Source organism: Ascaphus truei, chromosome 2 (assembly GCF_040206685.1).
Source record: "Ascaphus truei isolate aAscTru1 chromosome 2, aAscTru1.hap1, whole genome shotgun sequence".
NCBI classification, from domain to species: Eukaryota; Metazoa; Chordata; class Amphibia; order Anura; family Ascaphidae; genus Ascaphus; species Ascaphus truei.
In genome coordinates, this window is record NC_134484.1 from 100,725,485 (window position 1) to 100,748,452 (window position 22,968).

General features: G+C 42.2%; 1 protein-coding gene across 3 annotated transcripts in view; it reads left to right on the forward strand.

The window, feature by feature from the left end:
• The window catches only part of ARFGEF1 (ARF guanine nucleotide exchange factor 1), a 144,695-nt gene extending 132,148 nt beyond the window's left edge, over positions 1-12,547 (forward strand). For 2 of the 3 annotated variants that reach the window (XM_075583775.1, XM_075583774.1), the window contains exons 34-39: positions 2,712-2,832; positions 3,606-3,745; positions 6,350-6,518; positions 7,425-7,563; positions 8,861-8,978; positions 11,114-12,547. In XM_075583775.1, coding sequence (XP_075439890.1) covers positions 2,712-2,832; positions 3,606-3,745; positions 6,350-6,518; positions 7,425-7,563; positions 8,861-8,978; positions 11,114-11,341 — 915 coding nt within the window. In that variant the 3' untranslated portion in view covers positions 11,342-12,547. Of the gene's footprint in view, positions 1-1,261; positions 1,289-2,711; positions 2,833-3,605; positions 3,746-6,349; positions 6,519-7,424; positions 7,564-8,860; positions 8,979-11,113 lie in introns of those variants that run through there. The other variant, XM_075583778.1, reaches the window with a different exon arrangement.
• The last annotated feature ends 10,421 nt before the right edge of the window (positions 12,548-22,968 follow it).

A 22,968-nucleotide genomic window follows, 5' to 3' on the forward strand; every position in this document is an offset into this window, starting at 1 on the left:
ACTTTGCAAACAATGAGCAGAGCTTGGAATACTGCCAAACAGTCTTATTGTATTGTATGTCTTTATTTATATAGCGCAATTAATGTACATAGCGCTTCACAGTAGTAATTCATGTGGTAATCAAATAAATAACAGAGCATGGGAATAAGTGTTTCAGACATAAAAGTAACATTAAGGAAGAGGAGTCCCTGCCCCGAGGAGATTAAAGTCTAATTGGTAGGTAGGGAGAACGTACAGAGACAGTAGGAGGGAGTTCTGGTAAGTGCGTCTGCAGGGGGCCAAGCTTTATGTATCATGTGTTCAGAATATCCACAGTGCTAGTCATATGCTCCTTCAAGCAAGTGTGTCTAAGGTGAGTCTTAAAGGTGGATAGAGAGGGTGCTAGTCGGGTACTGAGGGGAAGGACATTCCAGAGGTTTGGGGCAGTCAGTGAAAAAGGTTTAAGGCGGGAGAGGGCTTTAGATACAAAGGGGGTAGAAAGAAGACATCCTTGAGAAGAATGCAAGAGTCTGGATGGTGCATAACGAGAAATTAGGGCTGAGATGTAAGGAGGGGCAGAAGAGTGTAAAGCTGTAAAAGTGAGGAGAAGAATGGAGTGTGAGATGCGGGATTTGATCGGAAGCCAGGAGAGGGATTTCAGGAGGGGAGACGCGGAGACAGATTTAGGAAATAGTAGAGTGATTTTGGTAGCAGCATTTAGGATAGATTGTAGGGGAGACAGGTGAGAGGCAGGAAGGCCGGACAGCAGGAGGTTACAGTAATCAAGACGGGAGAGAATGAGGGCCTGACTGAGTCAGAGTTTTAGCAGTCGAGCAACAGAGGAAAGGGCGTATCTTTGTTATATTGCAGAGGAAAAAGCAACAGGTTTTAGAAATGTTTTGAATGTGAGGGGCGAATGTGAGAGAGGAGTTGAGTGTCACCCCTAGGCAGCGTGCTTGGGCTACTGGGTGAATGATCGTAGTTCCAACAGTAATGTGGAAGGAGGTAGTAGGGCCAGGTTTTGGAGGAAGTATGAGGAGCTCTGTTTTAGCCATGTTGAGTTTAAGGCGGCGGAGGGCCATCCAGGATGATATAGCAGAGAGACATTCAGAAACGTTGGTTTGTACAGCAGGTGTAAGGTCGGTTGTTGAAAAGTATATTTGTGTGTCGTCAGCATAGAGGTGATAATTAAACCCAAAAGATGTTATTAGGTCACCTAGAGAGAGTGTGTACAGAGAAAAGAGAAGAGGTCCCAGGACAGAGCCCTGGGGTACCCCCACAGAGAGATCAATAAAGGAGGAGGAGGTGTTAGCAAAAGAGACACTGAAAGTACGATGGGAGAGGTAGGATGAGATCCAGGATAGAGCTTTGTTCCGAATACCAAGAGTATGGAGAATGTGAAGGAGAAGAGGGTGGTCCACGGTGTCAAATGCTGCAGAGAGGTCGAGTAATTTGAGCAGAGTGTAATGACCTCTGTCTTTGGCAGCATGGAGGTCGTCAGTTATTTTAGTGAGGGCTGTTTCCGTGGAGTGAGCAGTGCGGAAGCCAGATTGTACAGGGTCTAGGAGAGAATAGGTGTTGAGAAAATGGAGCAAGCGAGAGAATACAAGACGTTCAAGGAGTTTAGAGGCAAAAGGCAGGAGGGAGACAGGTCGATAGTTAGAAAGACAGCCAAAATACATTCGATAAGTATTGTAAAAATCCTTAATTGTGTTCAATCCTTAAGCATATGACCAGCGTGCTTGATCAGAGAGAAGTAAACACCATAAAACCTTTGCAAGATGTGTTTTTTCTTCTTCATATAAATTACCTCCACTTCTCCTTTTTTGTCCTAGCCGTGTATTTTATTGATGAATGATTCAGAGGTTTAAAGTCATCTTACCATTTTTCTGACACCAGTGGTTTGAGCACTCTTCTAATTTGCAAATATGTATGAAGTCCTATCTGCCTGTAATTCGTAGCCTTTAGTTTGCATCAGCAGCCTGTGCTGTTCTACCACTGCAAGCACTGGCGTTCGTAATGAATGACAATAGTTCATTTAACAAAGAGGAGAGGCACAGGGCCTTGAGCAGAGCTATAAATGGGCAGGAGTGGGCCACTCCAGGCCTCGAGGGCCACCAACAGGTCAGGTTTTCAGGATATCCCTGCTTCAGCACAGGCCAAAGACTGAGCCACCTGTGCTGAAGCAGGGATTTCCTGAAAACCTGACCTGTTGGGGGCCCTTGAGGACTGGAGTGGCCCACTCCTGGGTTAAGGCAATGGCGTGTCATTTATTCTGATGATTTGTACTTGTGGTAGAAAGAGAGGCATGATTTGCCGCACTAGAAGCTGTTGTGCATTATGTGCCTCACACATTCGCGATTAGGATTTCAATGCTTGTAACCTTGGCTGATCCACTGTGCAGTCTGCTCAATCTGCTGCTTCTGTAGAAAGCTTTGATATATGTTTTAATTCCCAGTAGTTTGTGGGGGGGGGGGACCAAATGGGTTTCATTCGGAGCAGTGTACATGCGTTGAGTGATATGGTTTGGCTGCTCAGTCAGATAATTCCCGGGAGTAGGTAGATGGAGGACAAATGGAGATTACCAGACCACTGCCTTCAGAGGTTCTCTCTCAGTTAATACATGTTGGTGTATCTGTAATTACTTCTAAAATCCCCAGGCAGTGGTGGAAATGCTGCTGAAGAATTTAAAGTTCAAACACGTGTGTGCATTGTAGGATTCTGTATTGCAGAAAACTGTGGATATTCACGAATCTGTCCAGCCCCGAACAGCTGACAACAGGCGAAATACTCTGAATGCGATGGCAACATTCCCCGCCGGCGAGGAGATGAACTCCGCAAGGCCTGGAGGAAGTGCGTTTTGGGGGCGTTCTGGGCGGTCTATTAGCTTCAGACAGTGTCACGCACACACAGCAGGCTGGGGTTTCTTTGAATGCTCTAATTCCATAATTCAGCCCTTAATAAGCAAATCTATAAAAGTAAAATAGTACATAATGCTATGGCGTTGCTGTGTAAACTTCAATAGCACAGGTGGCTGTGTTGAGGAATGAGATACATTTTGACACACTTGTTTTTATTGAAGGGACCGTTGTTTAACTCATTTAGGCTGCGCTTATAGTGCCGCTGACGCGGCGTCGCTCCAAAAACAATGGACTCAGTCACCAGTAATTCTAATAAGCGCGACGGCACGACCAAAAATTTGGAAGCGGGTTAAATTTGATTTTTTTACGGACTGTCGCCACATGTGACTGTCTGTAAACCAATCAATGACCCTGTCGTTAAATTATAACTTTCGCGGCTGGCACTATAAGCGCTGCCTTATGGAGCAGCAGTGGTCAAATGGTTTGCATCTCATTGTGATTTCTTTACCAAAATGCAATTGTAATCTATTCAATTAATAATTATTTTGGCTGCTGATGTCTGTTCATCACTATTTGCACTGCAGTGCACTGTGTACCATCTGTCATTAGTCATTTTATCTGATCGTCCCGTTATCTGTTTGGGCCAGATATAGGATCGCAGGCTGATTTAGAATAAAAACTCCCCCTCTGCCCCTAACAATTATACTTTTTAAGAGGAAAACGTTTTACTTTATGTATTGAGATATTGTTTTTATTTTTTTACAGAAGTTCCGGAGCAGAAACTATTTGCAGCCTTGTTAATTAAATGTGTGGTGCAGCTAGAGCTTATACAGACTATCGACAATATTGTGTTCTTTCCGGCAACTAGTAAAAAAGAAGACGCAGAGAATCTTGCTGCAGCACAGGTGTGTGTATCTGTCAGAAGGTGTAGGTATAGTAGGCTAAGGCAGACAGTCCAAGTGGTAAAAAGCATAGCAGGACTGTAGCAACGTCATACAGGGAGTGAAATGATACAGCCGTCTGTGACGAGTTGTGTAGTGTAGAGCAGTGGTTTTCCGCACACTCCTGTGAAGCCCATACACCATGTTTTGTGGATTATCAAGCAATTGTGTGTGTGTGTGTGTTCCAAATGCAGTATCATGTTTGTTAATTCATTGGTTACTTCTAAAATCTGGTCTGGCTTGTGTTACATGAGAAGAGGGCTAAAAACGTGGGTGTGTTACATTAAAGTGAATATAATTATGCCTGGAGTATTATCTCCTCCGTACAACACACAGTGGGTTATTAATTAAACTGGGATAGTGCAGATCAGGCATACCACCCATAGAGTCAGCAGGCACAGAGTGCATTAAACTGCCCAATAATGTTCTCTTTGCTAATGTGGACTTTCAGCTGGTCAGCTGAGGCTCTGCCTATATGTTTTAATGACATATGGAAAATGAATGATTTGAACACTCCCCAAACGGGCAAATGTAATGCTCCTCACATTACAGGAGATGTGTGCTTCTGAAAACAGGGGCTTAAAAAGAAATGGGGATGGACAGAAACACACACGCGTTATGTAGTGTGCTAGCACTAGAAGTGGTGGGGAAAAAAAGTGAGCTGTATCTACATAGTTAGAAAGAATATCAAAAATAGTACGTGTGGGTGCTGAGCTCTTGTGGAAACCACTTTAATATGTGTACAGAGGAGAAATGAAGAGTAGCACTCTGTCCGGTGTTCAATTATGTCTGCATTTTATTCACCTGACTAATGTTTTGGTCCTGCCTTGTTTTTTCGGTGTGTATGGGGAAGAAGCGCAAAGAAATACACTTTGATTAGACTAATACAAAACATGTGACATTTATTCAAATAAACAAGTAATACAATACAGTGCAAGTACAGTGAGTGCTAGAATTAAGCAAAGCAATCACTTATCTGCTTAAAAAGAGTCCTCAGTGGGCCCATCAGGATCGGCATGTCTCCAAACTCCTACAGCTGATGGGTAGTGAGAACGCAACCGCTTCCTGTATTACTAAGGGTCCTCACTCAGGACAAAATTAATCCAACGCGTTTCGCAACACATAGTCGCTTAGTCAGGGAATGGCAGATGAGTGATTGATTGCTCTTCAGTTTAGAAAGAGTTACACAAACATTTCTGTGGATTTGGGGCTCCACCAATCCACTGTCAGGCTACAAATAGAGAAAGTTCAAAACCAAAGTCACTCAACCCAGGAGTGGTTGTCCTACCAAAATCTCTCCAAGAACAAACAAGCAAATCATCCAGGAAGTCACAAAGAATCCCAGAGTAACATCCAAGGATCTGCAGGCCACTCTCGCCTTGGCTAATGTGAGTGTTCATGACTCCACTATCACAAAAAGACTGAACAAGAATGGTGTTCATGGAAGGATAGATGGGTGGAAACCACTGCTCTCTAAACTGAACATTGCTGCCGGTCTGAAGTTCATCAAAGAGCACATGTATGATCCACAAGACTTCTGAAACAATGTTCTCTGGACAGACTAGTCAAAGGTAGAACTTTTTTGGCCTCAATGAGAAACGCTATGTTTGGCGAAAACCAAACACTGCATTTGAACAGAAGAACCTCATTCCAACCATCAAGCATGGTGGGAGTGTGATGGTTTTGGGCTGCTTTGCTGCCTCGGGACCTGGACGGCTTGACATACAATGCATAATTCATGGTTATCAGAAGATTCTCAAGGAGAATGTCGGGCCATCAGTCTGTGAGCTGAAGCTGAACCGAAAGTGGTAGTTATCACCATCCCAACTGTCAAGCACAGTGGTGGCAACACCATGTTATGGGAGTGCTTCTCTTCAGCAGGGACTACGGGAGAATGGAGGGTGCAAACTACAGGCGAATCCTTGAGGGTAAACTCGTTTGAGTCAGCTGATAAAAACTGGGGAGGAAATTCACATTTCAGCAGGACAATGACCCGAAGCAGAAAGCCAAACATACTGGACATTATTTGTAATTCAAAAACTATTGGTAGTCGGTGAATATATATATATATATATATATATATATATATATATATATATATATATATATATATATTGAAATAGAACAGTTGGCACTCCATAGGTGCTGCTAGGCTGTAGGTGCTTGTCCCATATGGATACTATAGACATACGTTACCGTTCCGAGGTCTGGTAAAGCAAGAGACAGCACTCAATTGTAGAAAACTTCACAAAGTGTATTAGTGAAAATAGTGGTACATCAAGAAACCCAACGTTTCGGTGCCATTTTGGAGGACCGAAACGTTGGGTTTCTTGATGTACCACTATTTTCACTAATACACTTTGTGAAGTTTTCTACAATTGAGTGCGGTCTCTTGCTTTACCAGACCTCGGAACGGTAACGTGTGTGTACACACACACACACACACACACACACACACACACACACACACACACACCACTGTAGTTCAGCAAAGACAAAATATATGATTCATTGCTCTTATAACTTTGAGTAAGTAAGATATATCGTTGTCACTGTTTTCGTTTATAGAGAGATGCAGTGCATTTTGACGTTCACGTTGACACTCAAGATCAAGGAATGTATCGCTTCCTTACATCTCAGCAACTCTTTAAATTTCTGGACTGTCTGCTGGAATCTCACAGATTTGCAAAAGCTTTTAATTCCAATAATGAGCAAAGAACTGGTCTGTGGAAGGCAGGTGAGTGACATTTACTTATGTTTATAAAAGAAAGGAGATACAGTGTGATGACTTATGTCTGTAAGCCGATGACGGTCATAGACAGGGGAGTTGTGTAGGTCGGGAGCGTGAAATGTTCTTGGGGGGGGGGGGGGCGGAGAGGCGCATACAGATGCCCCGCGACATGGGCCCTCGACTTTCCCCACAACTTTTTAATTAAATGCCAAGGGAGCGCGCGAGGCCTCTGTATATCCCTTACCTTGTCTCTGGCGTCTGGAGAAGGTGGGGGGGGGGAAGAGCAGGCAAGGGAGCACAGACAAAGTTTGCTCACCCCTGGCTGTAGTTCATAATGTCTCTCTGGTTTGGATAGTGCAGGATAACACTTAGACTGCAATTGACGTTGTTGGGTAACATTCACCTGAACAAATCAAGGTTTTTTTCCCCTTTGTATGAACCAGGAGGTCCCCCAATCGCTGTGTGAGATAGATATATAGATATATATATATATATATATATATATATATATATATATATATATAGATATATACATTTTGCCAGTACTTGCATTGAAAAACTAAGATGGCTGCAGGTTCACCCAATTCAGAACTGTGTCATCTCACAATGGTGTCACAGCCACCAGAGTTAGGTTGACTCAAGTGGCCATATTGTTTCTCCTGGGTATGAATTCTTGTAAGGGGATTTCAAAATTAAAACTCTCACAAACCAGGGGTCCCCATTGCTTGGGTGCTGCGGTTCCGCTCCAGGAAAACCCTTTGGTTTAAATAACGAATGTCAGAAGACCCATGGATCAGCTCCGGGGGACCTCATGGTTACGTATCTGTAAAAAATATGGGGACTGCTGTTCGAAGCTGTAGAGTTAGAAACAAAAGGTTCAAGATTAGAAGCTAAATAACACATGTTTTTTAGGTTTTAAGGGTAAATCCAAACCGAACCTCCTGAAACAAGAGACCAGCAGCCTGGCCTGCGGTTTGCGGATTCTGTTCCGTATGTATATGGACGAAAGCCGGAGAAATGCATGGGAAGAAGTACAGCAACGGTTACTAAAGTAAGCAAAAATCCAGCCAAACCACACACATACAGTATGACAGGTTTGCATGCTACATTTCATTTAGGTGATACATTGCTGGCTGTACATTGTTTTAGCTGTGTGCAGATCACTACTTCACTATGTATGTTTTGCCAGTATTTAGAACTTAAACTACATGGATATCTGAGCAATCGAATGGGCCTATTAATTCCAAAAATGCTTGGAATTTGCATTGCAGTATGATGCATAAACTGTGAAATAAAATGGAGTGTTAGGTGACTTGTAGGTTGTATGGATACATAACAAAGAACTAAAGGACTCATTAAGATTTTAGTTCAAACCTTAACCCTGAGCTATACCTTAAACATAAGCAGCAGTGAAAGCACTTTGTGCTGTGCGATTCTAGGGCAAGGCAGGTCTGGGGGCCTGTCTGAGATATGAATGTGCTCATACAGCTGTATCCAAACTAACTATTCACGCTGCTTTGGGAAAGCCGCCCGGATACTGACAGAGGCATCACCGATAGCTGGAAATCTGTGTGTGGTCCCATTTGGAAGAACAGAACCCTCCTCCTGTTAATAGAGGTTGACCTAATAGAGGTCAGGAAGCACCAGTAAAGTATACTGGCTAATACAGGACTGGACAGCTGGTCCTCCTTGTACCTTACATGCTCTTCCCAGGAGTCCAGGTGGAAAAAAATACCTTAAGCTGACTGACCCAGCCAGCAGCAGGAGATAACTCCGCCTCCAACAACTTTTGGCACCAAAATCAAATTGGAGCGATCCCCTGTGCCAGTAAGGAACTGCCGGTTGCGGCGACCTGAACTTGCAGTCTGGGCCTGCGCTGCAACTTGGACTTTCCCCGCCAGACAAACAAGTGCCAGATGGGGATCCAGCAGGCCTGCCGCGTTCTACAGACGGCAGGAAACCTGCTGTCCTGCCTTCCCCTGGCAAACAGCAGTAAGCAGCGCGGCTCCAGGGCACTACGGGGGAGGGATCCTGGTAAAGACAGGTGTACCGTAGGACAAAAATGACTGGGGAAACGTAGGAAGATGGAGCCTTTTAAAGTTTGGCAGAAGTTTATCCTTTCCCTGCATTGGGAGGGGCATAAAACCCCATTGTGTGCACTGTCATGGGGATGATCGTTTAGTACAAATAGTAAATTAATTTTTTTCCAGGTATACTTGTGCCATTTAGTGGATCATCTTGCAGTGAAGTAAATTATCTCTTCATTGATCAAATGCATGTGTCTTGATACCAGATTGGTATAAATACCTGTACATAATAAGTTGTATACCTTTCTGTTTCCTGTATAGTGTCTGCAGTGAGGCTCTGGGTTATTTTTTAACTCTCACATCAGAAAGTCACAGAGAAGCCTGGACTAATCTTTTATTGCTGTTCCTAACAAAGGTCCTAAAGATTAGTGATGAACGGGTAAGTCTGAAATTCCTGTGAATTTAAAGAGGCAGTGACTTCTAGGACAAAAGGGAAGTACATTTAGTGGCAATTTTAATAGGCTAAATAGGTGAATAACACCTATTGAAAAAATAAATAAATAAATAATAGATGATTTTTACAATGTTAATAAGCTTGTCACGGTAGCTTGTGACAGGTTGTAATTTACACCAAAACTATATATAAATATATATATCTGGGTTTGAACTGGGACGAGACTTAGATATGATAAAATATAATTTATTCCTTGATAAAGGTGAACACAGCAGATTATACAATAACAGCAAAATATAGACACTTACTTAAAGATTATGGCAAGAAAGCCATCAGGATTACAGACTGGCCACTTCTCCCATATTTCAGTTGACATCACAGCAAAACAGGCAGGATACATGCATACATGAAGATCATTTGCATGAAGAACAATGAAGAACAATGAAGAACTTTGCATGAACAACCTGGATAAAAGTGTGGCTCTGACTTATATATCATTTTAACCCTTGCATCCCAACTTACGGCGCCGTGCCGTCTAGTAAAATCCCCTTTGAAGCTTTTGAAGCTGAATTTGGGCTTCCAGGGTCCAGTGTGAAAAGTTTCACTTACTCTGGTTAATTCCTTTTGTCCGTTGGGCCAAGCATAAGCAATTAGCAATTTAGCCTTTGATGACCAGGCTTGTAAATTCTAGCATTCCTGCTCATTATCATAGCAGGGGGTTGCAGTTTCTCAGAACTCAACCAAAATTTCATATTTACTGCAAATCACCTCATAACTTGAGTTCAGTAATACATACAGTCAGGTGAGATATATTAATACAGTCCGTCCCACCGGACGCTCGCAGAGAGACCAAACATTACAGTGTAATATGAAAATTAATAGAGATATTAATATCTGGCAGCCACTAAGGGCCAGATATTAAGTGTTTGTAACGGTTGGTGGCGGGGAAGTCCCACGAATACAAATATGTAATTCTTATCCTTTTGAGCCAAGGACATCTCCTAATATTCTTATATTTAATAAGGTTACTCCTTTTGATTCCCTTCTTGGGTAGCTCCACCCCTACCCCCATCAATAAAACCTTTTGAAGTAGGCTTGTAGCTTCTCGCATAACCAACTAGGTAATTACCTGTTGATCCTTCCTGGGAAATGCATAGCAATTCCCCTGTGAAGCCAGGATAAATTCTAGCAGGATGTCCTATTTAGAATCCAACTGGCCAATTCACACCTCCCTTTTGGATATGCACTTCCAGAGAGGAAGCTTGCATATCAAAAGTGAATAGACTCATGAGTCAAACCATTTGGTCCTGGTACGCATTACAAAGGCAGGCAGAGGTAGTTAGCATTTGGCCTGTACATTATAAGACTGCAAAAAGTCACTTTATCAAAAAATATATGTTCCTCTTATGACAAAGTTATATTTTTAATATGTGTGTACTTGGGGGATGACCCGGAGGCTGTACCCCAAGGCTCAGGGTCCTGGCTTACTCCATTACCAAATTACCAGTTTTCAGGTAACTGTTTATTCAGCACTGCATATAAGATTAACCCCTTAAGTCCCAGTGGGTAGGTTATGCAGACACTGACCCAGCAACAATACATTTTGCACAGGGGAATAAGCATTTTCATGTTATAACAAGGGTTAAATCACATTTCTGGACCTCAGCCCAGTTAACCCCTTGTCTCCCTGGCGAGGTTAGAGGGGGGCCCTTGGGGGGTAACCCCGTTAATCCCGGGCCAAACCCTCACTATCGTCACAGTCCCCACGGTAACAAAAGGCTTTGGAATGTTTTCACAATCTTTACCTTGTCTCTCGGGATAAGACCGTTTGTAAATGTTTGAAATTCCAGGCAAATTGTCAATCCACATTTTTCCTACCTTTGTGGTTTTGTTAAAATGTTGTTATACTTGTATTATAGCAGCTTCTTTATTTTCCAGATGAAACAAATAAAAAATAATTTTACTAGAAGGATAATTAAATACTCTGAAGAAGACATTTACAAGTTATTTTTTTTTTTTTTAAATAACTTTTCCCCACTATACAAGACTGCGCCTTTAAGTACAATACCCAGGATATGTATCAGTTACTCAGACTGTTCTCTTTTTCCCCCCATTTGCAGTTTAGAGCTCACGCATCGTCTTACTATCCTCTGCTATGTGAAATTATCCAGTTTGACCTGATTCCTGAGCTGCGTACTGTCCTAAGGAGATTTTTCCTTCGCATCGGGCTTGTTTTTAAAATCTCTCTCCCTCAAGAGCATGACGGAGTGGGCCAAGAGTTGGAAGTTACTGAACATCACACTCCAGAGGACAAGAGACAGGAGGCTTCCTGCCAGGAGACCCTTTAGATAAGACCGCTTTTCTATGACTTGTACAGCTGCATAGAATGATGCTTTCAGTTCAGAACACTCCAGACTGTCTTTTGGTGGATTCTTTCTCCCGACAGGTTCTTGTGGAGCACAGAGCTGGGTTTTCACTGTCCAGGCTAAATGTAATATCCTTACTGTTCTAGAGAACAGTACCACCGGAAAGGATTTACAGCACATGTAGAAATAAACCTTTGCCCAAGGGGTGGGTGGGTGGGTGGGGGGAGGGAGAAATGTATATGTAAGGCATAAATTTAGACACTTGGGTAAAAGAAAACAAAAAGTCAAATTCAGCAGTTGTTGCAAGTAGTGTTTGTTTTATGTTGAAAGGATTAACCTTTTCACTGAGGAGGTTACAAATTAGTCTGGTGTTGCTGTGTGTGTTTATCTGAAAACTTTGAACCATCCTTGGGAAACAGAAGCATTTACAGATGTGCAAGTCTGTAATATAAACTTTAAACACTATACGGATCTTCCTGCATATTTTTATTTAATTTCTTAATTTTCTCACTGATTTGCTGCACATCCCATGATTTTGTTGTTTATGGAATGCACTAGGGGTTTTTTTTTTTTTGGTTTTTTTTTGAGCGTTAGGAAATGTTTTTTTAGTTTTCTGTAATATTTTGATTCTTTTTAGCCCTAATGTTACTGCTGCTGATTTTTTTTTTTTTTTTCCAAAGCAGAGGATAATGATATTGCTGTTTGAATGAATTACCTGTAAAATAATTGTAGGGCTTTGAATAAACTAAGAGCAATTAAAAACCGGATCCTCCAGTGGCCTGGAACTTGAATCACTGTAAACAAGTCTAGGTTGTGTCTGCTGTTGAAATTCTGTCCTTTTTGTTTGATGTAGATTTCACTCTGTACAGAAATTAATGTTAAATATATTAAAGTAATAATAACTTTGACTTGGTTTGGCCTGGGGGGGAAGCTAAATGTATTGGGAAATATCACTACTGTGAATTGTGCTTTTAACAGCAACAAACAAAACAAATGCAAGAGTGTCAAGCATTCCTTATGGCAGTGGATGTGGGATTATTAAGCATAAATGTATATGGTACAGACCTGTAAAGTTTTCTATGTAAAAATTCTGTACAACTTTCTGTACTATATTGGTTCTCATCTGGCATACTCTAATCAGGTTATAGGTCAATAAAGTTTTTGAATTCTTTCATCATTGCAAACAAAGCTGGAGTGATCTCCCTATTTCTTTTATGTTCCCAGTTTGAGGAAGTACAAAGTTTCAATTCCTAGGGAGCAAGAACCCCTCCGCAGTAATTTTGAAAATAAACAGTGCTAAAAAAAAAAGACATCAATATAATATGTAGGTGCATTATACAGTACCAAAATGTGCTAATGGTAAGTGATCAGTATGTTAACATTGTAATGTTTAGTTTATATGTGATTGCCAATACATTTCTAACCAGAGACCCCTGTGTCATGAGAAATGTACAATTTAAACAGAAGGGAAGGCTGTTGGGAAAGCGCATAGTGTGGTTGAGGTTCACAGCCTACTAAGTGAAGAGCTGGAATGTTTGACTCCTGGTAACAATACTTGGGTGGCGCGTGTCTTGGTGGAGACGAAAAGAGGAAAGGCTATGAAAAAGAAGGTATTGAAATAGGCTTCTTAAATAAGTGACTTTTTAGGGTAAATTTAAATGTGTAAAGTGGAGGGGCTAATCTGATGTTGCAGGGCTGGGAATTTGAGACTAGACAGGTCAGAGGTTTAAGGCTGCGCTTATAGTGCCGACGTCGCCCAAAAACAAATGTATTGCAGCCGTCGCGTGCGCTTATAATAAGCGCAGAGCGCCGGCAGCGCCGCGAAATTTGGAAGCCGGTTAAATTTGATTTTTCCAAGGCTGTCGCCACATGTGACCGCTTCTGAACCAATACATGACCTGGTCGCCCGCGACGTCGCTGCAAAGCGAATTACAAGTTTTGCTAGCGGCGATGGGTGACATCGGCCATCGCGTCGCCGTCGCGCGCGGCCTAAGGGAGAAGAGGCAGAGGGTGGTAATGGGTACAGGTGCGCCGACGAGTATTCTAAAACGTGCCTTAAACTTGCCTTGGAAAATCTGGGGCTATCACCAACAAGACCCAGGTACATGCTGGGTACATGCTGCAACATTTCAGTGACCTTTCTGCAGAGACTAATGGTTCATCTGATTCACACAGCAGGGGTCCCTAGCAGTCCCATTCATTTTGAATGGGACTGGCAGGGACCGCCGCTGTTAATCTGATGGGCCATTAGTCTGTCTGCAGAAACGTTGCAGCATGTACCCAGCTCGTGTTGGTGATTGCCCCAGATTTGTTTTAGAATACTCGTCGGCACTACAGTAGATGGGAAAAGGGTGCATGCAGGAGTATTCAGAGATTAGTTATGAGATGTCAAAGAGCTTTGTATGTGACACAGCTAACCTGCATTTCATTCTGTAGGATATGGAGCAGAAGCCTACAGCTAACGGTAAAAAAATAAAAAATTAAAAATTGACACTGGAATGTGAAACAGATGCCGAGTATCTTACTCTGAATTGATTGAAACCGCAGTTTCCTTCAGGGGTTAGTTCAGTGTTTTTATACAAGTTTAAACCAGTGTGCGCTAAGTACAATATTTCTTCCTGCATGAACAGGATAATTGAAAAAAAAAAACCGCAAAACCCTCGTATTCAAAAATGTGTTTTAGTGGTTAAAAAAAGGGGGTAATAAATACACGTACAAAAGGAACATTTAAATAAGCATAGTTGGTATAAAAACCATATGGAAGTAATCTTCAAGGCAGTGACTCGCCTCGGCATCTGACCAGGATGGATGGCCAGGTAGTGATATGGTCACTAGAGCAGTGCAGATGCTGGTTCCGGTGTCGGTAACCCGCGATCCAGGTCCTAGGTGCGCACACCACCTCGCGCTGCGCGAACGGATGGCTGCAAGTGGAATCACACTAAGGCTGGGCTCATGATGCCTTCACCTGTGCGTAGTCGTGTGCATTTTTTGGCCATGGTATGCGCGCCATCTGTGGGCGTGTTTAGGGGCGTGCCAGTGACGTCAAAGAGCTGCACACAGCATCACACTGCCCAGGGACACAGGTGTATCAAAAATAAAATATAAGTTTGTCAGTCAGACATAGCAAACAAGGGGGTACAACCCTCCAACGCGTTTCACACAACAAGGTGCTGATAAATCTTGCTATGTCTGACAATAAACTTATATTTTATTTTTGATACACCTGTGTCCCTGGGCAGTGCGCTGCTTTGTGCATTTCTTTGCATTTTTTGGATCGTTTGGAACTCAAACAGCGGCTGGACACGCCCCCAGGATTTCAGTGGGTTCTAGGAGTGGGTAAGATCTTCAAAGATATATTGTTACATGGATCCTCATCACTACAAACTGGGGTGAGTGCTGTATTTTATCATACTTATTTCCCATGTACAGCGAAGTGTGTTACACATAATTTTTCTTTTGCCTTCAGGAGATTTATATTTTCAGTGGCTATAGTCACTCACCCAGTAGTTTACCCACTTCATCTCTGAACCTTCACTGTTTTTATGATTGATGAACGTACATAAAGATTCCAGCACTGTTGGAGCACCCATCACATTTCTATATCAAACGTCAAGGAGCTGTTTCACATCATTGGGCAAACCGCTCACGTGACCTGTCTGTCGCGCTGAGAAATCAGTTTAACTGATTTCTCACTCAACGCGCGCCCGCTCCTGCGTGCGGACGCCTCCACACTGTCTGCAGTACCATGGCCCCAGCCTTAGGATCTGAATGTCTCCAGCGCTGGAACGCTTACAGATGACGTCACCTCCAGCGCTTGTCCAAAGCGGGGCAGTCTTAATACAGAAGTTCAATAAGTCCAATAACTAGCCTTTGCCTCCTATTGCACCTAAATCTAACTGGGATGCTAAGTACACAAAACTAAATCCAACATGTTTTGTAGCGTGGCACTACTTCATCAAGGAATAGTTTGATATTGGTAATGTGTACTATTTAAACTACTCCACAAACAGATTGGTTGAAAAAAAATACAGGTGTGATCAATTAATATAAAACATACAATTGCTTATTTTAATAAAATAACAACAATATCCATGATTATGAATACTTAATCCTGGAGAAGAAGAAATACAAAGAATTGTCAGTTACACATTGAAGGGGAAAAAAATTATATATATAACCTTAATAGTGGTGGTGATTACCTACTCTTATCTCATTTGAGCAAATGTCAGCAAGCCAACCTCACACTGATGATACCCATCAAGGTTGAAACGTGTCTGTGAGTGTGTTTAAAGCAGCATGCATTGGCTAAGGGTTGCTCATGTAATGTGAGCATGAGATAAAAAGTGGCACTGTGTGCTCATTTGCATGTCATTTCCCAGAATCCCTTGCTGCAGTGGAAGTGCTGTTTGCTGGGTGATAATGGTGAAAGACAGGGTTGCAGACCTGTCTAAGACATGCAAATGAATATACAGGAATATTTACAGTTGATATATATATATATATCATCTCCTACAATTCATATTTAACAAAGAGTTGCAGATCTAGAAGTGTGTAGATATGTCTTTAAATGGCCAGTCAATTTGTCTCAAAGAGGGAATAAATCAAATCTATTTATGAATAGCTTAAAGGGTATTTGACATCTGAGCAGGGGGAGTTAGTTATATGCAGGAAGATGATGTAAAAACATATGCCCATCAGCCAAATATTCAATAAAGAGAGAATGTCAAACTTCATTTAACCCTGCAAGGTCTAGAGTGCCGAGTTGAAAAATCCAACAGCCCTCTTGTTTGGATTACCCCCTCTCACACCCTTGCCCTACCCCCTTTCTATCTATTTGAACTACTTGAATACCCTAATGTCTCAAAAGGGAAGGTCCTGGTTGTGACAAACTGGCACGGGAGACCAGGCAAAATAAACTTTTATACCCGGATCATATCATTGAGCAAAGCCAATAATTAAATAAATTGTAATTTAGTCCAATGACACAGGCAAACTCACATTGAATTACAATAGACAGAAAAAGATACTTACTGGGGTCTGGGGTTGACAAACTCACTTTCCTAGTTGATATAAAGTCTTTAAAACAGTCCAGTGCTGAAGTGGATAGAACCAATGCTGTATGGTGCTCTAAAACAAAAAGCAGTAGTATATTGTTGCTGTATAAGCAAAGTCTTATGTGGAATACCCCTCCAATAGCCAGTGATGAGGCTGGATAGTGGCTGTCCCCAACAGATTTATGACTGGTACAATGAAATCCCATGTAGCAATGAAGTAAGGATATTATCAAACACCTGCCGGTGTCCAGTACTATTAAAACATCTAAGTGTTGGGGGAAAGATAGCCAAATCACAAGGTGAAGAACAAAGGAATGGACTCGCATGGGATGTATATCCTCTGGTAAATGGTGAGCCAACTGTGCCCAATGGTCCTGGGGTAAAGGTGTGCATCCGTCTGTAGGAATCAATGAGCAGGAAGGAGAGAAAAAGACGGAGCACTACATCCAGTGCTAGCTTGCCTAAGATGATAAAAAAATATATATATATTGGATCCTAGTAACAAACAGCACACCAACACGTTTCTGACTAGAAAGCCCTTTTTCTCTCCTTCCTGCTCAGTGCTGAAGAGGGGACTTGGAAAACATTCCGATTTAAAAAGTCCTGCAGCCTTACTCCTTGCAATCGCAGCAAGGTGTCTCCGGGCCTGGTCTGAGCCGTTCTTGCCCTTAGAATCACTTGGGAACACATAGAACACCCAAGAAAGAACAGCAGAGAGAGTTCTGGGAGGGTGACTAGCTGTCATACACTTCGGGACAGGCTGTCCCACTGCTTGCCCTCCAACCAGTGGCGTGGGAATTTCATCCTTCTCTGGCTTCAGAACAGTGAGAGAGCATGTGAACAAAACGCCCCACCGTCTCAATGCCACCAAGTCTGGGCTAGGCCACAGGGCCCCTTTGAACTGAGGATATCGGGTCTCCATTTAGCCCTCCTTGCTAACAAAGGGTTCACACCTCTGAGGCTTTCAACTCCTGACTTTCTCCTAGACGCATAGGCACCGAGCCTGGTAGTCATGACTTTGAAATCCCACAGTTCATTTACAGGTTATCAATATATATATATAACTATATACACATTAAACTATACCCATTTAATAAAATATATTGTGTTCTGTCTTCTGTGTGCTAAAAGTTATGAGTTCCTATTCTGGTGCTACACGCAAAGGAAACCCGCACAGCTAGTGTTAGACCACGGTGAGGTGCTGACTGGATGGAGACGTGATTATATCATGTGAAAGAAAAAGGACCCAGTCTTTCAGCACTCAGTCACAAGAAATGTAATATTGTATAATTTAAAAATATGCTTTATTTATAACCATGAATAAAAAATAGGGTGTTAAAACGTAATTAAATTGTATTAAACAGCACGTGACTGTATCCTTGATAACCCGCCTGCGATTAGGTGGGTAGATATGGTAATGTCCCTAATGAATATTGGGGATCAAACGCTACTGATAGTAGCTGCCTAGTAATATAGGAAGGAGGAGCCTGTGAGAGCCCACTCAAAGACACTCTCCATATAAGTGTATCCAGGCGTACGGTACGCACTTAATTGACACACTGTGGATAAAAACAGTGATACTGTGTGACATAATGCGAGCTAAGTTAGACCAATGTGATGTCTGTCCCTAATGAAGATATGCACTGGTGACTAAATCCATTCATCAGTACTGTCAGAGCCAGGTCTATGGTGAGAGCCTGTATAGCCCACACCGTTGATCATAGGTGCAGACTCATGGACACACTTGGTAGTGGGATACAGAATAGTATGGCAAAGCTGGAGCATTAAATAAGGTCATCCATACACCTAACCTGCAGATAATATGTGTGGTAGAATCATCTGTAGATAGCAGTGAAGACAGTGGTGTTATACAGGTGTTATTGACCAAAGTACACCTAAAATAATAATGTCAATAAGGGATGTCAATATTATCTGCTGTTGCTGCCCAGTAAACGCTATAATAAGAGCCAAATGCAGACACTTAGTGCATATAGACAATTTTCCCTTGAGTGAGCGTGGTGGAGTATTGTGCACACAGGGTAGTTGGTAGCATGGAGGCAGCCTCACCAGTGTCTGCAGTGGCACAGGAGGGTTCACGCTAATCAGTGAATTGTGATAATCTTAGCTGTAACCCCCTGTGGTACTGCTCAGCATGTGAAGGGTTAAATGCATGTAGGATTGCCAAATTGCTCAGCTTATGGATGAGCAGGGGTGTAAAGGTGGTTAATAGGGTTGAACAGTAAAACCCATAGACGCACCACCCCCCCTCCTCAATGAACAGCTGGTCTGTATCTATGACCAAGTGAGGGAAAACCGGTCTAACTGATGGTCGCACAGTCCCCTACATCAGCGCTGATCTTGGTTATATCAGCGCTGATGTGCTCGAGGACTTGCCTGTCTAAGAGATGATTTGCTCATAGACCCCTCAGGCTGAAGGATCCCGCGATGGAGTAGTAAAGCGCGATCCCAAATTCAGATGCACAAATGCGGGAAGCTAGAGTGTACTAGCGCTGATAAGTATCAGTGAGCTGCTACATTTGAAATAAATGAGCTTCCCGCGTGTGCAGGAGTTTGATTGCCCCGACGCGCGCGTTTCACGTAGTGAACGCTTCCTCAGGGCACGTGAAACGCGCGCGTCGGGGCAATCAAACTCCTGCACACGCGGGAAGCTCATTTATTTCAAATGTAGCAGCTCACTGATACTTATCAGCGCTAGTACACTCTAGCTTCCCGCATTTGTGCATCTGAATTTGGGATCGCGCTTTACTACTCCATCGCGGGATCCTTCAGCCTGAGGGGTCTATGAGCAAATCATCTCTTAGACAGGCAAGTCCTCGAGCACATCAGCGCTGATATAACCAAGATCAGCGCTGATGTAGGGGACTGTGCGACCATCAGTTAGACCGGTTTTCCCTCACTTGGTCATAGATACAGACCAGCTGTTCATTGAGGAGGGGGGGTGGTGCGTCTATGGGTTTTACTGTTCAACCCTATTAACCACCTTTACACCCCTGCTCATCCATAAGCTGAGCAATTTGGCAATCCTACATGCATTTAACCCTTCACATGCTGAGCAGTACCACAGGGGGTTACAGCTAAGATTATCACAATTCACTGATTAGCGTGAACCCTCCTGTGCCACTGCAGACACTGGTGAGGCTGCCTCCATGCTACCAACTACCCTGTGTGCACAATACTCCACCACGCTCACTCAAGGGAAAATTGTCTATATGCACTAAGTGTCTGCATTTGGCTCTTATTATAGCGTTTACTGGGCAGCAACAGCAGATAATATTGACATCCCTTATTGACATTATTATTTTAGGTGTACTTTGGTCAATAACACCTGTATAACACCACTGTCTTCACTGCTATCTACAGATGATTCTACCACACATATTATCTGCAGGTTAGGTGTATGGATGACCTTATTTAATGCTCCAGCTTTGCCATACTATTCTGTATCCCACTACCAAGTGTGTCCATGAGTCTGCACCTATGATCAACGGTGTGGGCTATACAGGCTCTCACCATAGACCTGGCTCTGACAGTACTGATGAATGGATTTAGTCACCAGTGCATATCTTCATTAGGGACAGACATCACATTGGTCTAACTTAGCTCGCATTATGTCACACAGTATCACTGTTTTTATCCACAGTGTGTCAATTAAGTGCGTACCGTACGCCTGGATACACTTATATGGAGAGTGTCTTTGAGTGGGCTCTCACAGGCTCCTCCTTCCTATATTACTAGGCAGCTACTATCAGTAGCGTTTGATCCCCAATATTCATTAGGGACATTACCATATCTACCCACCTAATCGCAGGCGGGTTATCAAGGATACAGTCACGTGCTGTTTAATACAATTTAATTACGTTTTAACACCCTATTTTTTATTCATGGTTATAAATAAAGCATATTTTTAAATTATACAATATTACATTTCTTGTGACTGAGTGCTGAAAGACTGGGTCCTTTTTCTTTCACATGATATATTCCTATTCTGGTGTCATGGATGGAGTGAGTGTATATTCCCTACAAATCACAAGCCTCATTCCTGGCACATGAGAAAAATACTTTTAAACTTTTTAAAACACTGCAAACGGGCTCAGCTTTATTACCTTAGCTCGAGCAGCTTCATGAACCCCTACTCTAGGCTCAGGATACCTGGGCATGTATGTGGGTACCTCTGCTATACTAAGGACTCCGTGTTTACCTGCAGATATATTTTAACCCCTTCATACCCATTTACCTTGTCTGGAAGATGCTGCAGCAGGGACTCTGGCGGCGAGTTGCAAGAACGTTTCCAGGGTCCAAGGTTGGCGAAATAATGCGCTTGGCTGTATCCAAAATTATCACTCAATCTCCAGATACAACTTTTGGGGTATCCCCTAACTCTGGAACCCCGCTACCTAGACACATTCTGCAAAGACTTTCTCCGCCAAACCCACCCTGAAACTTACAGCCTAGAAATCGCCCGATCCCAGTAAAGGCAAAAATCACATAAGTCTTTAATGTCGCTAAATCAGTATACAGTTGCAGTAATACATTTTTGACATCTGGGTCCCAGAGTTGACACTCTTAAGACACTTAACCAAGTGGGCTTGACCCTTATTATAAGCCTGGTTAACCCATTCACCGTCACACAAACCCTGAGATGGCACGAGACGTTATGCTAGCTTGTTCTTAAAATTAATCGTTTTCCTAAAGATTACTGCTGGTCTATCAGTCTAGGTCCTAAAATTGGACAATTTGCCAAAAAAAAACCAGTGTCTTGATAATTCGCATGATAACTGTCTTGACAATTATATTTTGGTAATGAATGGGACAGTGATTTTATCTTGATTCGTATGTTTATTAGATTGCGGTCCTTGTTTATTAATAATTGGTTCCTAGTCACAGCACTATTAAGTAACTCAGGCTGATAGCCCCTAGACAGAAATTTGTGTAAAATAACCCTCAAGCCTGAATTTCAAAGTCTAAATCACGAATACAATTCCTCCCGAGTCTCACGAATTGACCAGGGGGGATATTATCAATCCATTGTCTGTTGTGATTGCTAATGGCCATCAAAAAACTATTGGTGTCCACTTCCTTGAAATACATCTTGGTGGCAATCATGTCATCACGTTAGGCCTCAAAATTGATATATAAAAAAAATCAATGTTCAAAATGTTATTCAATTAAGTGACAACCAGATTAATGATAATGATGCCAATTAAAAAAAAATTGATTCTTCTACACCCCTCCATACCAAAATTATTATGTGACCTGATAAGGGATTGTTATGCCAAATGTGACGTTCCCATGGCCTAATATACAAATTAGCATAGTTGGGAGCAAAACACATCCCCATCGCTGTACCGCAAATTTGAAGACAATACGGAGTGAGAAATAAGTAATTGTGGGCTCGTATGAAACCAATGTAGTCCAAAATTAATTGGCAATTTGAAGACTGTAAAGTAGGGTCCTCAACTAAAAATAGCTTTACTGAGTCCATCCCCTTGGCATGGGGGATGCTCGTGTACAGCACCTATACATCGTAGGTGACCCATCCGTAGCCCGGTTCCCATTTGAAATCCCGAAAGGTGTTAAGGATGGATGTGGCATCTTTAGTTTAAGATGGTAATTTACATACCGTATTGTCCCGCATATAGTGCTATGTTTTTTACCTAAAAATGTCCTTCTGAAAATTGTACTCTTATATGCGCAGCCCAACACCTTTTATTTTTCATGTAGAACACCTTCAAAACTTTAGGGTCGTATTATGTGCGAGGCCGTACTATAGTCGGGCCAATACGGTACATACAGTAATTCTGTAGAATGTAATCCACATACTGGGAGGTATTAGATGTTAATGATTTAATCTCCCAGGGGAGGTCTATTAGTTTTTTTTAATGGATTTTCAGGAGATGGTATAGTGTAGGGATTCTGGGACTGGGCTCTAATAAAAAGTATTCTAATTTAGTTAATACACCATTAGTGATGGCTTTATCCAAAAGAAGTTTGAATTCCTCTACATATGTTTTGGTAGGATCTTGCTTCAAGAGCTAATAGGAAACTGGGTCATATAGGAGCCTTAGAGCTTCTCTCACATAGTCCTTCTTATCCTGAACTACCACTCCTCCCCCCTTGTCCACTTCTCCAATACAGTAATTTGATCTTTGTTTTGTTGGAGATTCTTAAGTGCCACATTCTCTTTGGTTAGATTATAATGCATGGGCTTTTTATTTACATTTTTTTCACAAGGGCAGTAAAATCATTATTAAAAGTGATAAATATGTATCTATAAAGCAGTCTTTAGAATTTGCAGAATAACATCTAGATGGCATTTTGAATGGAGTGTGGGTTGTCTTTGACAGAACATCTGTCAAAACTGATGATTGATTATAAACAATAAATCTTTTTGAATCAATGGTTGATCATGTGAACTGGCATTAGTACTGGTGTCCCTCCTGTTATCAAATCTCAAAAATAACATTTCAGAGTTAGGTTTCTCAAATTTCTGTAAATCTACAAATAACTGGAAACCGTTAGGCTCACAAGAGGGCA